Source organism: the organism of the source record quoted next, unplaced genomic scaffold, assembly GCF_019419815.1.
Source record: "Pyrus x bretschneideri cultivar Hongxiangsu unplaced genomic scaffold, Pyrus_bretschneideri_v1 Contig41, whole genome shotgun sequence".
In the NCBI taxonomy this organism is placed as follows: Eukaryota; Viridiplantae; Streptophyta; class Magnoliopsida; order Rosales; family Rosaceae; genus Pyrus; species Pyrus x bretschneideri.
Window position 1 is genome coordinate 337,835 of NW_025999735.1, and position 14,128 is coordinate 351,962.

General features: G+C 35.9%; 1 protein-coding gene across 1 annotated transcript; it reads right to left on the reverse strand.

Annotated features, from left to right (window-relative positions):
- Window positions 1-15: 15 nt before the first annotated feature.
- Window positions 16-14,068, reverse strand: LOC103941452 (nodal modulator 3). Its single transcript, XM_048566454.1, has 28 exons — window positions 13,988-14,068; window positions 13,720-13,903; window positions 13,566-13,631; window positions 13,391-13,477; window positions 13,132-13,188; window positions 12,961-13,025; window positions 12,690-12,859; window positions 12,321-12,382; window positions 11,939-12,022; window positions 11,523-11,682; window positions 10,730-10,845; window positions 9,710-9,838; window positions 9,061-9,132; window positions 8,790-8,885; window positions 8,640-8,717; window positions 7,948-8,076; window positions 7,298-7,474; window positions 6,932-7,135; window positions 6,705-6,818; window positions 6,355-6,602; window positions 6,073-6,118; window positions 5,733-5,981; window positions 4,877-5,107; window positions 2,448-2,539; window positions 1,568-1,796; window positions 1,068-1,421; window positions 723-796; window positions 16-607 (listed from the first exon to the last, which is right to left on the reverse strand). The coding sequence occupies exons 2-28, from the start codon at window positions 13,831-13,833 to the stop codon at window positions 502-504; spliced, it is 3,609 nt and encodes a 1,202-aa protein (XP_048422411.1). The 5' UTR covers window positions 13,834-13,903; window positions 13,988-14,068; the 3' UTR covers window positions 16-501.
- Window positions 14,069-14,128: the final 60 nt, after the last annotated feature.

Consider the following 14,128-nt stretch of genomic DNA (forward strand, 5'->3'; position numbering starts at 1 on the left):
TGAGAACAACGATAATGTCAATAAAAAGTACTACGATGTCTAATCGTGATTTGAAAACAATAAACATTACATAATCTGTTGTTAAGATATGTAGGTTCATAACATACATACACATCCCTGTTGTCAAGAAATGTGAGACCTTTCAGGCCCCCCAACTCAATCCTACCCTTATGAATCATCCTGTATGTCACTAATTTCCGTAAGTGCAAGATTAGTCATCTTAAAATTCAAGACCAAAAATTAGGTCATGAACCCTAGACCAAAAATTTGGTCATGAAGGACCTCAACCGTGGTGGAAGTTTTTGCTATGAGAAATACAAAATTTATATCACACAACCGTACCTGCCTACATGACGCGAGGAGAAATACAGCGAGTGGCTCTAATTTTCTAAGCTCTTTTCCTAGGCTAAGCTCATCTTCAACCTCCACACAGCAAGGGCATTATCCGATTCAATGTTAGATATTACCCGAGGTGCATTTCTATTAGGCACAAACAGATATTCAGTAAGTCTTCTTTCTCAAAACAGTTTTCCGCACTTCCCTCTTTGCAGTTGTAGTGAATCCGGGTGTTGGTATTCCCACTGTGGATTGGTATAAGTCCTTCAAGCTTCAAGGTGAGGCATAACAAAAGTAGACAACAATTACAGCTTGTTCACGAGGACAAAAAGTTCCAGAACCAGTAAGCAGCAGATGTAGTTGGAAGAAAATAATATAACAAATACCTTGGAATGGTGGCAAACAGAGCAATCACTGAGACGCCAACTATAAGAGGGAAAACTGGCGCCGGAGTCAACTCCTGTAGGTCATGGAAGTGGAAGAGGAGAAACAAATTAATATTTCGTTAGCCTAACTCTAAACTCAATTCATAGCCTCACATGCAAAAAATTGAACCATCCTAAATAAAAGTAAGCACCACAATAGGTGATATGCCGTTCCAGAAAGTACCATAAATTAGAAGCATCTATGTTTATATGATTTAAGAAAATAAGGGAAGGGGTGTATAACTTTAAGGCATTGCACTCTTACAAGATTGTTAAAGAACAATTGGAAAGAGAAGTAGAACAAACCTGCTTGTGGTGATCCTCCTCAAATACATATCTGAGGGGGCCAACATGTATACGAGTATTCTGCTCTAAATCAACCTCAATAACCTCGGATTCAAAGTTATGGCTGCTTGACGGAAGACTAGAACGAAGCTGCAGAAGGTGCTTACCCTTGGGTAAGTCCTTCACTTGGAAAAAGTTGGAAAGCGGAAGAGGGAAGACGGACTCCATAGAAAGATCACTAGATGATTTGATTTCCACCAGTAGGTGCGGATGCAGTTCCTCTATTCTCTTTCCTTCAACATGGCAACTTAAAACAGTTGTGTCTGGCTGTTCAAAAACCAGAAAATCTAATCCTTTGATATCCTCGTGTCCAACCTACAAAATTACCAAAACCGTGAATAAATACATACACATGGATGGGAAGCAACATTATCAAAGACTTAATTTCTAAATACTGGACTGATCTTTCCACTCCAAGGAAGTTCGGTCTACTATACTGCAAAAAATTTCTAGCTGCTAACCTTGATGGGAACAGATTCTGGTGACGCACGCTCAATTTTAGCACTACCAAAACCATCCCTTTTCACTACTTTGATTACATAGGTTGTGTCAGGAAGAAGTCCTCTCAAACGATAACTTCCAGATGAATCAGTCACTGTTTCCCCGTAATAGGCTTTTGATTCTGATCTGGCCTCAACCAACACGCCTTCTTTTGGTTGGCCAGACAATAGAGTAACAACACCCATAGCACTGGAAAGGGTATAAACCAACTTAGTATCTCACAGAAAGAATCATAAATGAATATCAAATCTGTATGTTTCCACATGGTTGCACTGATACAAATTCTAAAGTACTATCATCAGTATAAATGAAACAGGTTTGGTTTTAAAGACTTCAAAACTTGGACCATGCATGCACAGATAAATATGCTGCGATGTATATAATATGGATTAAAGTTATTTTGGAAAAAGAAAAAGAAAACTGATTAAAAGTCAAAATCACAGTAGCATAAACTCATATTAAGATAATTACCAAAAGCAAACAATGATGACTAAAAAGGGAAGAAAAGCAAAATCAATCAGGCGAAGTTGTACTGCACAAGAATTATATCATGTTTCAAATCAATTTTATCAATTCTTGGCAAAGGAGAAATCCGTGGATAAAATTGCTACAATCTGGAAATAGTTTAATCCACAGATCCAACAAAATCCTTAATTACTTCAAATTTATAAATTCCAAATTGTAATAAACATGAAGTTCAAAATTCTAGATATGAAAGAGAAAATGGTTTGTCAACATTTATATGTGCAACAGCAATAATAAAAATAAACTTTGTACATGGATCACATTTAAAAAAAAAAAATTATGCAAATCAAATACAAGAGAAGACTAATGGAAAACCTGTAAGCCACTCGAGTAGCCAAGAAAATAGCTTCTTTAGACTCCCCAGAACCAAGATCTATCGCCAGTGCTGGAGGAGAAAAGGCAAACTCCTATAGGACGTCAAAAATTCACTTGTTAGGTGGAGTGATTAATTATAGCCTTAGCATACAGATAACTCATCGGGGTCTTTAGGGGGCCTGTCCGTAGTTCCATCTTTTGTAGGCTAAATATCCAAAATGGTCCCTAAGATTTGCATAATCAATAGAAATGGTCCCTGAGATTGTCCACCATCCATGATTTTGGTTCTTCCGTTAAAAACTCTTTGGCATTTTTCAAAGCTTCGTCTTAACCAAATTCGACCCATAATATATCAAAACTAAGATAGAAAAGTGTAAAACAAGATTATACCTATTTGGAAGCCCAATGGTTGCCGGAGATGGCCGGAAAATAGCCTAAAAGGTGACTGGTTCGCGGGAAAACTGAAAACCTCGCCGGAAACTGGGTAAACTTTAAACGTTCATAACTTCTTCAATACTCAACGAAATCGAATGATTCAAAAACGAAAATCATATTTCTCGTTGAGACGAAGATAATGATACCTTTCTCGACGGCTAAATAGTCGTGGTTTGGCCAGAAAACGGCTCGAAAGTGGCTAACACGAAAGGTACTATTATCTTCGTCTCATCGAGAAGTATGATTTTCGTTTTTGAATCACTCAATTTCTTTAAGTATTTAAGAAGTTATGAATGTTTAAAGTTAACCCAGTTTCCGGCGAGTTTTCCAGTTTTCCCGCGAACCAATCACCTTTCAGGCTATTTTCCGGGCATCTCCGGCAACCATTGGGCTTCCAAATATGTATAATCTTGTTCTACACTTTCCTATCTTCATTTTGATATATTATGGGTCGAATTTGGTTAAGAATCGATTGAGTTACGAAACTTTGAAAATTGCCCAAAGAGTTTTTAACGGAAGGACCAAAATCATGGATGGTGGACAATCTCAGGGACCATTCTATTGATTTTGAATCTTAAGGACCATTTCTATTGATTATGCAAATCTCATGGACCATTTTGGATATTTAGCCTCTTTTGTATTATGATCAATCTACAATGGCCAGCCAAGGATTTTCTCTATATGAAGACAAACTTACACTATAAGGGCTCGTTTGATGTCTAGGATTGGCTTGGCTTCGATAATCCACTAGATTCAATGCATGTTGAATAAAAATATGGATGTCAACTTGCAAAGTTTGGTCCAAGTGAACGTAGAAGATGGAAAAGTCATGAAGAAAATTGGTCCCTCTCAATCCTACCATTTTTTGGGGATTAGGAGGGATAAGTTTTCATTATGATTTTTCCATCTTCTATCTTCACTTGGACAAAATATGCAAGCTGGCATCCATATATCCATAAAACATTCATTAAATTTAGTGAGTTGTCCCCCATGCCAATCCTAAACATCAAACGAGGCATAACAGCACTAACATAATATGAGAAAAATAGAGCTAACTAGCTTGTAAATTATATAAACAAAACTCTCAATTGCAAATGTCAAAGCCATAACAAGTTTATAAACCCATTGCATGTGGTACGGGTACCTGAAAGAAAAACTGACTCTTGAAAGTAGATATAAACAAGTTTTTATTTCTCTTTTGATGGTATCTTTGAAATAATATAACTTTGTACAGAACCCTAACATTATGACACAAATAAATAAGATGTATACATGTCTTGCCAGTGTGTGTGTTACAAAAACATCATAGTCCTTAGGAATTATATGTCAGATACACATACACACAACATAGGTGACTGTATTATATATATATATATATATATATATATATTTATATGTATGTATATATATATTTATATGTATGTAATATGTATATATATATTTATATGTATGTATATATATATATATTTATATGTATGTATTTATACAGAATCTTTAAGATACATACAGTAAACTTCAACTGAACAAATATCATTGTTCTTTAGACTAGTCAAAAGATAAAAATGAGAAAAATGTCATTGTACTTTAAAATGTAAAAACAATAATATATCCTACGGACTTTTGCCTAAACTAGCTTTACAGTCATTTTAATTCCAATGTTATTTTAGCAAGGTGCATGGTGGAACTGAGTTTTCTTGTCAGACTCTATTTCTAAGCAAAGGTAAGCAATGCAAGTGTGACTAGTTTTGTGACCAACGTCACCAACCATAAATATAAGACAAAAATAACATAAATTTTTTTAGTAACATGATTGATGATTGTTGAACACGCCTTGTAACATCCTAATGCATACTTAACTCATGCATTATGAAGATTGAAAACAAGGAGATTAAAGAAAGAGAAGGCAGAATAGGAAGAAAAGGAGAATTATTAGCATGTATATCCTGGAAGATAATAGGAATCTTGCATTCAGAATGTATATCCTCAAAGGGTACCTTTAGCAGAGGACGGAGATAGAATGTCCCTGGAAATAAGTTGTTAAATAGGAATGCTCCACCAGCTCCAGATACCAAGTTGTTTCTGTAGCCATCATCGCCACTCAAAGATAATAACACTGAAGGAATAGTCTCTTTAGCATCATCTTTAGAATGAATATTTACAGAAATTTGGCCAAGCTTCTGACAAGAAAAGGAATGAGGCCCAACTTGTTTTAAATGATACCCAGGCTGCACAAAATGGAAGACATTAGGTTGATAGCAAGGAATTGCAGTTTCACGTATTTCTTGTACTCAGTTCACAAGTGAAAATAATCTTAGTTCATTCCTCTCTTAATCATTGATATGTATTATCTATGTACTATGACCATCTTAAGCGTGCGGGGTAACAAGCCAGGAAGAGAGAATCTTAACGATGGAACAAAGATATCAACCTCTCCTTTGTTCTTCATTTAATTTATCCGTATTGAGAAAAACAAAAAGATGTAAGAGTATGCACAAATATGTCAAAAATTTAAAAGGTTGGAGAATCACAAGTTTTCCTGGGGAGGTTTATACTGACAATCTCAAGACAAAGAGAATTAAAGTGCAAGGTCTCCAAGATTTGTACTATCTGAATTATATATCTTTTAAATTGCTTTACTAGATTTTCTTGGCCTCCTATGTAGCACGTTTTAATCCTTGTAAATTCCAAACAAATTTTACAAACCACCACCTAAAATCCAAAAAGAGCAAACAACAATTATCAAGTCAACAATATTCAAATGTATCACCTTCAAGACGGTTAAAAAAAAGTACACAATGCTGGACACTTTACTGCAGAAAGTAAATTAAGGTTTTAGTAGATGTTCCAAACCTTTGAAGCCTCAACATGGTATGTTATGTCATCATATAAAGGTCCCCCAACAAAAGCGCCATCCATTCCCGTGGTAGTCTCCAGTACTATTTCACCGTCCTTAAGTTGAGCAATGTGGCTATCCCCAGCAGCAAGAATCTTAATATGAACTTCAGAAATAGGGGGAGAGACTGATCCTGTAATATATAAACCCAATCGACCAGAGAATGGAGGGATTGAAGCTTGGCAGCCATCATTTGAAATTAAGATCTGATGGAGAAAAGTTGCAAGATTAATCTTCGATAAAAAAAATAATGGACTTTCATTTCTTCAGTTGGAAAAATCCAAACCCAATACATACATCATGTTGTCTGGGATAAAACAATATCTTCCTCGTCTCATCAGTTCTGCAAAACATCACAGCTCAAGTCAGAAGCAAAAAATGAAGTAAAAGCAAACAGTAACACAAATGCAGTACTACACCAAGTTTTCTTTGCAACAGAGAGTAAATCTTAAAAGGATAGAGTAACAATTCAGTGCGCATAAGAAACCAAAAGACATTTCGTAGTAGACACATCTAAACATTTGAGATGTGCAAGAGCCATGACTGATTAGTTATAAAGAGAAACAATTAACCATGAACCTTGGATCCTTAGGAACAAAGGTAAGTCTTTCTCCGCGATTGGCCCATGCAGAATATTCATACACTACAGCACTCTGATCATTTCCACTGGAAGTGAGCCTAGCTGTGGTCTCATCTATAATACTGCCCCCGGCATTCAGAATATCCACAATGAAATTCTCAGGTACCTCGCTGACACCCTCAAATGAGCTTGATGAAACACTGATTTGTCCTTTGACAAGATACTTTTCTCCTTTCAGATAAATAGGCTGCAAAAATAAATAAAAGATTTGAGGGGAAGGAGATTTTACTCAAGCAAGATCACTACAAGTGGTGAAAAAAAAAACACAAAAGGGAAGATAACACCATACCAATGGGTTTAAAGTATCAGTCTTAATTGATGAGCTCCCAAAGAAAATACAAGAGTTGACAAAATGAAGTTCATGCACTCCAGGATATTCTACACATACATTCTGGGAACCTTTCTGCAATTCATACAGAGGAGGAAAAAAAAAAAAAGAACTCAGATGCTGGTGCATATGCATCTTAGTTTAGAATCTTTAGATCACCGGGAGGCTTATTAAATAACAGAACAAACCTTAATTTTCAAATTAATGGAAGAACCATCTGGCTGAATCATAAAAGCATCTACATCATGGGTGGAAACGACATTGAGCCAGTAACCTTTTTGAACAAATTCAATTCCTTTTACATCTTCCACACCAACATCCACATCAATGGAACTTTTCTCCCAGCACCAATTATCTTCTACAGCTGTGGGTTCTTCTGAATTGTGCTTGACCTAAGGTAACAACATACATCCAAAGAAAATAAGCATATTAATAGCAATTATACCAAATGAATGCTAATTCTGACATTAAAACTTTTTGTATCGTATCATAACAACATTCTGCAACACAGAATAATTCAATAAAATGCAATGGGCAGAGATGAATAACTGTACCTCAAATCTGTATTTCCCTGGGATGACATTTTCGAAGTGAAATTCACTACTCTCATCAGTCAAATTAATTGTCCTCTTCTCTTCATTACGTTTACCAGCTAAACCAACAAGGATAACAGAAACAGATGTGCCACACTTCTCCTTGCAGGTTACAGTTCCACGTACATTGACCAATGCCTTAATTAATGACAAAAAGAGAGAAAAAGAAAAAAAAGAAAAAATAGTAAGAAATTGCATAACTAACGTAAGCAAGCACAATGTAGAATACTTCTGATTTTATGTTGATGAAAGAAGCAATTTTGTGTCCATCTCATATGCGGTAATAAATCAAATGAATAACTAGACCAACCAAATCAATCTGAACTTATATGAAAAGGTATTATATTCATGTTAGAACGCAGCTTTTAGTGCATATAAGTATGCACAAGCATTGAAGACTCAAAGATGAAAAATAAGAATAGAAAGGAAAAGGGAACTATTATTGGCACTCCAAAAATCTAATTGTGCACTCCTCATAAAAGCATTTTTCCTTCTGACTATAGAAAGTTTGCAGTGCACAATTAGACTTATGGAGTGCCGATAAAAATTCCCAAAGAAAAAAGTTATATTTTATGGAAAAACAAATATCCGTATCATTTAAGAAAAGTCACCTGAGAAAACTTGACGTTCAATAATGGACCTTTGACAGCAACATCGATATAAGACGGCAAAAACATTAGGCCAGAAGCACTGTCAGGGGTAGCTGATATAGCAGATAAACGATATTCACCAGGTAGGACCTGGGCATAAAAGGCAAAGAAGATGTAAATTGCATAGGCAAAAGGGGTTAAGTTTGGATCCACAACACATAAACCAATGAATGCATGGCTGAAAACCCACCTACAATAGGCAACCAAAAAAAAAAAAAAGAAAATTACAGCACACAATAAATTTACTATGTTGATAACTGCTTACACAAAAAATAAAGAAGTTGTCCTTCTCCACCTCATCATACAAAGACTAAGTTAGTTCAAAGAACTTTTCTTTATCGAAAATTCTAATGCGGTACAAGCAATCCTAGGATCAGAACTGGATTCTAAAACAGGAACATGTCAGTTCATTGACCAAACAACTTTGCATCACTTCACAAATGTAGTAAGTTTCACACTTGCAGTATCAAACATGTATAAATTAAATTAAAAGGAGCACAGAGTAATTAATTCTGGCTTCAATCATTGAGAACTGGGCCAGTTACCCATTCTCTATCATACTCTCAACCATCTCAATATCAGAAAATACTACTTGTTTCTAGACACGCCCGGAAATAAAGACCACCTCCTTATTGCACACCAAACTAACATACCTCGAAGCAGAAATTTCCACTTCCATCAGTCTGTTTCACTTGCGGTTTGACATTTTCAGGGCCACGAGTCAGAGCTACCTAAATTTAAATATGAAAATATTATTCCTGCATATAACATAGAAAGAAGAACATAGGGAATGTGATCTTTACCTTTGCTTTGTAACCAGCACTAACCATCTGAACCACACCACAGACATCATAGGAAACTGCTTTAATATCCATTACTGAAGCCATATTTGGTAATACCTGGATCAGCAAGCAAAGTAAGAAAGAAAAATATAACGGAGCACAATTCATAATGATGGAAACCGCCTAGTTAAACGCAGAATACTAAACATTGTAGCTTCTAATAACACATAAGATGGTAACCTTGTTATAGACTCAATGTAAAAGTTCAGAAACAGGTTCTCATAAAATATACCAAATAGTCCTTCAAACTGCTGAACTTGTAATGCTCCTTTGTGGCTTCTATTGCATAGCGATTGGAAGTAATCTGCAACATTCAACAGCTAAGTAACCTAAATTCATTACCGATAACAATAACAATAGTATGCTGTCTAGTTTAGAACCATCAGGGATGGACTTGTAAATCTTTTGCAAGGAGGTTGAGTGCAACTCTCTCTTTCTAATTTTATCCTGCTCCTTTGATTTGAAAGGATACAGACTACCCAAGGTACACATTCTATCCTCGACAATTGATCATAGTAAGGCCATCACTTGCAAATTGCAATATGGTTCAAACGAGAAGACTTAATACGTGCCTTTCTTTCCATTGGCAGATCATGTGTTTGGGTGAAGCTAAAATGTAGTTTGTTTCTTTGTGGAGGCTTAGGGAAGTAAGATTGTGTTTCCCCCATCTCGCATAATTGTTTAAGGAACAGCTAATAGCAAACTCCAAGGCACTATCAGCCGTTCCTTTGGTGAAGGTAAAAACGCCAAATATTGGCCATTTGTTGAGCTAAATGCCAGGAATTTTCAATAAAATTATCAGCCGTGAGCTTTTGAGCGTTTTCATTATTTTATTGTGTAACAAAGGAAGCTAACAGGGAGGGAAAAAGGTAGATGCATACCTGGTCAAGCTTGTAATATCCTTGTTTGTCAGTGATGGACCTTTCATGACCATCAACTTTAATTTTAACACCTTCAATGCCTTCATCATTTCCATCCACAACTCGTCCCCCAACAGAAAATCCAGTGACCTACACACAAAAACAAAAACAAAACAAAACAAAAAGATGAAACTGTCAAATATAAATCCAAACACAACACAAGAATAACTAATGTCAGCATACACAAATAAATTATATAACATTTTCAAAGGAATGAAGGGGCTTCCAATTGTCTAATCTAATTGAATCAGTGTGAATAACATATTTTTACTCTAACTTTATACAGGTATACATAATTGCAATATGACAGTTTCACATTGATGGATGGGCAGCCAATCAATAGATTTAACCCGAACCAAATGAGGCTAAATGACTTAGAGTGGTTGGTTATATACAGTTTAATCTTGTATACTATAAGGGCCTGTTTGGTTCACGGAATGAGTTATTTGGACACTTCCCATACATATTCCTAATAGGTTGGGAATGAAATGATTCCAATCCTTTACTTGAAAATGCAGGGAAATGGTAACAAGGAAATACATTTTATTTCCATTCCAATGTTTGGTTTTTATAGTAATACGAATTAAAGTTTTTCCTACTTCCCAATAATACCTTATTAAAGAAAAAGAAACACCTCGAATATTTAGAGACAAAGTTGTAGTTGTAGTTAATAATGAGGGTAATTTAGGGATGAGAGAGCAATAAATGCTTTCACAGGGCAAGTGAGAAGCAAACCCAAGGGGGCCCAAGGGTTTCAACTTCCCCCTTCATGGGAGTTTGAAGCCCATGTGACATGATTAGAATTCCCATGAGTGCACTTTCCACAATTGGGAAATTACATAGCCATTCCCAAGCTCGTAATACGTGAACCAAACAGGCCCGTAGAAAAAAACAGAAGTATCTCGGGAAGACAAATTGTGCAACAAATATTAAAACACCAAATGTCTGAATTTTGACCTTGCAGACCGCTATACATCTTACCTGGAACTTCTGAGGAACTGTCACATGTTGATGCTCAACAGTTACAGACATGACAGGAGGTGAAACATCAAATACTGTGTTTTCCCCCTTGTAATAAGGTATGAGCTCATACGTTCCTGCCAATGATTCAATGAAACTGAGCACTAGGTTCAATTTGAAGGCAGTAAAAAGTGAGATGCATATGATGAGCATTTTCCAAGCAAGAGGGCTTCAAACCAGATGAATCTTGAAACTTCATTAACAAAATAAGGTGGCACGATAATTAAGATTTGTGACTACATATACGACATAAGGTAGCAAGACAGTGGTTAGCGAAAAAGATCATATAAACATTTGTCTGAATATAAATGTTCTGTTCTTTGTCTGCACCCACTACCCCTTTCTTTTAACTTTTAGAGGGTAAGAGGTGTCATTTTGTCCGCCAACCAGATTTTTCTGTTAGGTTTTCCAAGGAAAACAAAATCGTGGTTTTCTGCAATAGTTGCAAGCATTTAACTATGTACTAAAAGAATACCAGTATAACATTGATCACTTAGTATTAAAAGAAATCCCAAATGCAGCTTCTATATAGTTTGTTGACCACAAACTCTAAAAGTATACAATCTTATATGATTTAAAATGCACTGATCAGTTAAACATCTCAATGGAACATCTACCGCAAACAATCAAACTTTAAATAATACATAAAGCATAAATAAGCAGAAGTTATAAAACAAAGAGGACATATATTGGGGAAAAAGTGTAATGAAACTGCCTAAAATAAACCAAATAAATAGCAAACGTATACAATTACCACAAGGTATTGATTTAAACATGAACATCCCATGAGCATCAGATACAGCATGGCACAGTGTCTTCCTCATCCCAGAAGAAGTTCCAGAACCTTGGGGACAATCTACCTCTAAGACGTCATCTGAGTATAAATAAACGTGAACTCCCAATATTGGATTTCCCTATCCCAAACAAGAAGAAACAAAGAAATCAGTCTACAATCTAAGTAGACAAACTAGAAGTCCAATTTCACCTGACCACCACCACATTAGGGGAACCAACATCAATTAGAAGAAAACAACTATAAATAAAGCAATCCAACTCTTGTACTGATGGATAGATTTCTCAATTCATTAATTGCACATATTTAAGATAGGGACTTGTAGACAAAGCAAAATGTATGATGAACAATTGTCATCTCTAAAGTAACATTCTTACCTGAGAAACAACAAATCCACGAATATCATACCCAGGGACAAAGAAAATGTCATCCACTACGTCATTTCCGAACCCCAAATTCACCTGCAAGAAGTATATAATTTCCACATGAGTGTCATATAAATTTGTAAAGGCTTATCAATGGTAACATAACATAATCTTAAGAAACTATGTAAGATAATCTTACAAAACCATGTAATTATTATAATCTTATGAAACCAGTAACATGTTATAATTTTATAAAACCGAGTAACCTAATATAAGATGACATACTCATATTTGGCAAGAAAGGGCAAGAGAAATTCAATGGGAGATAAACACAACACACAAGTCCAAAAGAAAAGTAAAACAATTATGGCAGAAGAAAGAATAATAAATGAACCTTTGTTGAACCTCTTATTTCAACTTTCAAGTCAGGGTGCAAAGCACGTAATTCATATTTTCCTGCACACAAGACGGATATTTGATAACAAAGTTATTCATCTGCTGAAAAGTGCACTAAATGAGAGAGACAAATACAAGGAAATCTTTCATTCATAAAATCGGTCTTGGAAACCAAATCATGATATACAAAATAATGCATGATGAAAATTGCAGTTTCACAAAGGAAACATATAATCACAACTGTTGAAGTGTACAGGACATATGGGAAACATAATCAAATTATAATCTGTTTTGAAAAGTATGTGATATATTGAAAGGATTTATGAATTGTAAATTTGTAATATAGACAAAAGCTCAAGTTTTGTACCTGGAATAATATTTTTGAACAAGTAACTCCCCCCTGGTGATGTTATAACAGAAGAAACAACACCACCAGTATCAGACAAAAGTTCAACTTCAATATTTGGAGGACCTCCATTTTGAACGGAACAACTCCCTCCACCAACCGCTCCCACTACTCTACCAGACAAGGAGAACCTACCCACATATACCACAAGGTAGTTTATACCAAAAGCCCAAAGGAAGGACAGAAATGCTTATAAGATCATGCAAACTCAAATAAGAGCAAAAGAACACACCCTGTAAACCGAAAGTTAATATCTTGACTGCCATTGCAGCCGGAATCATCAACAATAACAGGAACCTAGAAAACACTACTGTTATCAGATTTCAGGACAAGCGCAAATTTTGAGTCAACGAACCACATATAGGAATAGATCGAAAGACAGAGAAAAGAAAAATTAATAAACCTTGTCTGGGTTCCATGACCATCCCTCTGGGCCGTTAATTTTAATAACAAAAGAACCCTGCATTATCAATAACGGCAACGAGAAGCATTGAACAAACAACAGAACGTTTCAGTCAAGTAAGAAACATCAAGTGTGTGGCTTTTCGTGATCAACTCCGATAATTTTAAAAACAACACAAATCACCACTGAAGCATGAGAGCATGTGAAATGAAAAGATGCAGCGAAATCCAAAGCCTCGAAAAAGAAGAAGAAATAACACCTTGTCATATACGGGAATGAAGTAGTAACCATTGGGAGCACATTGAGTGCTATCCTTCAAAAACCCATCAACTGTCCGAAGCTCAACCTAAAATCCCAAAATCAATTTGCAACTCGTTCGATATCTTGTATCTGGATTTGCATTAGTGACGAAAACTCAGTAAAATTTGTTTTACCGTGATGTCAGAAAAATCCAATTTAGCATCGGTGGGCTTCCTGGCCTTGATCAGAGAAGAGCGAGCCTGCAAGTTTACAGTGCGATTCCTTAGTCGATCAAGTAAAAGGGTAAAACCCATTAACTCAAACAGTGAAAAATATGAAGTTATTTACCTCGACGAAACCGCCGCAGCCGTGGACTGAATCGGCGAAAGTGGTGGAGAGGGAAGAGATTGCGAGGAAGAAGAAAAAGAAGAGTAAGGGTGAGGCGTGGTCTTTGATGGCCATTTGGCCTCCGTCGTGCGCGTGTGTTGTGTAGTTGAGATATTTGCGAGGGCCGAGAAAAAGATGTGTTTCTCTGAAAGCAACGACGCAGATCTGCCTAGTTTATATGATCCATCATTTAAAACAACAGAGAGAGAGAGAGAGAGAGAGAGCTTACGAATCAGTCCGCAAGAGAGTGGAGACTCGAGTATTTCAGTACAGTGACTTCTTTTTCTTTTTCTTTTTCTTTTTCTTTTCTTTTTTCTTTTTTTAAGGAGATTTGACTTAAACCCAACACAACGAGCTAGTAATGGTTGAC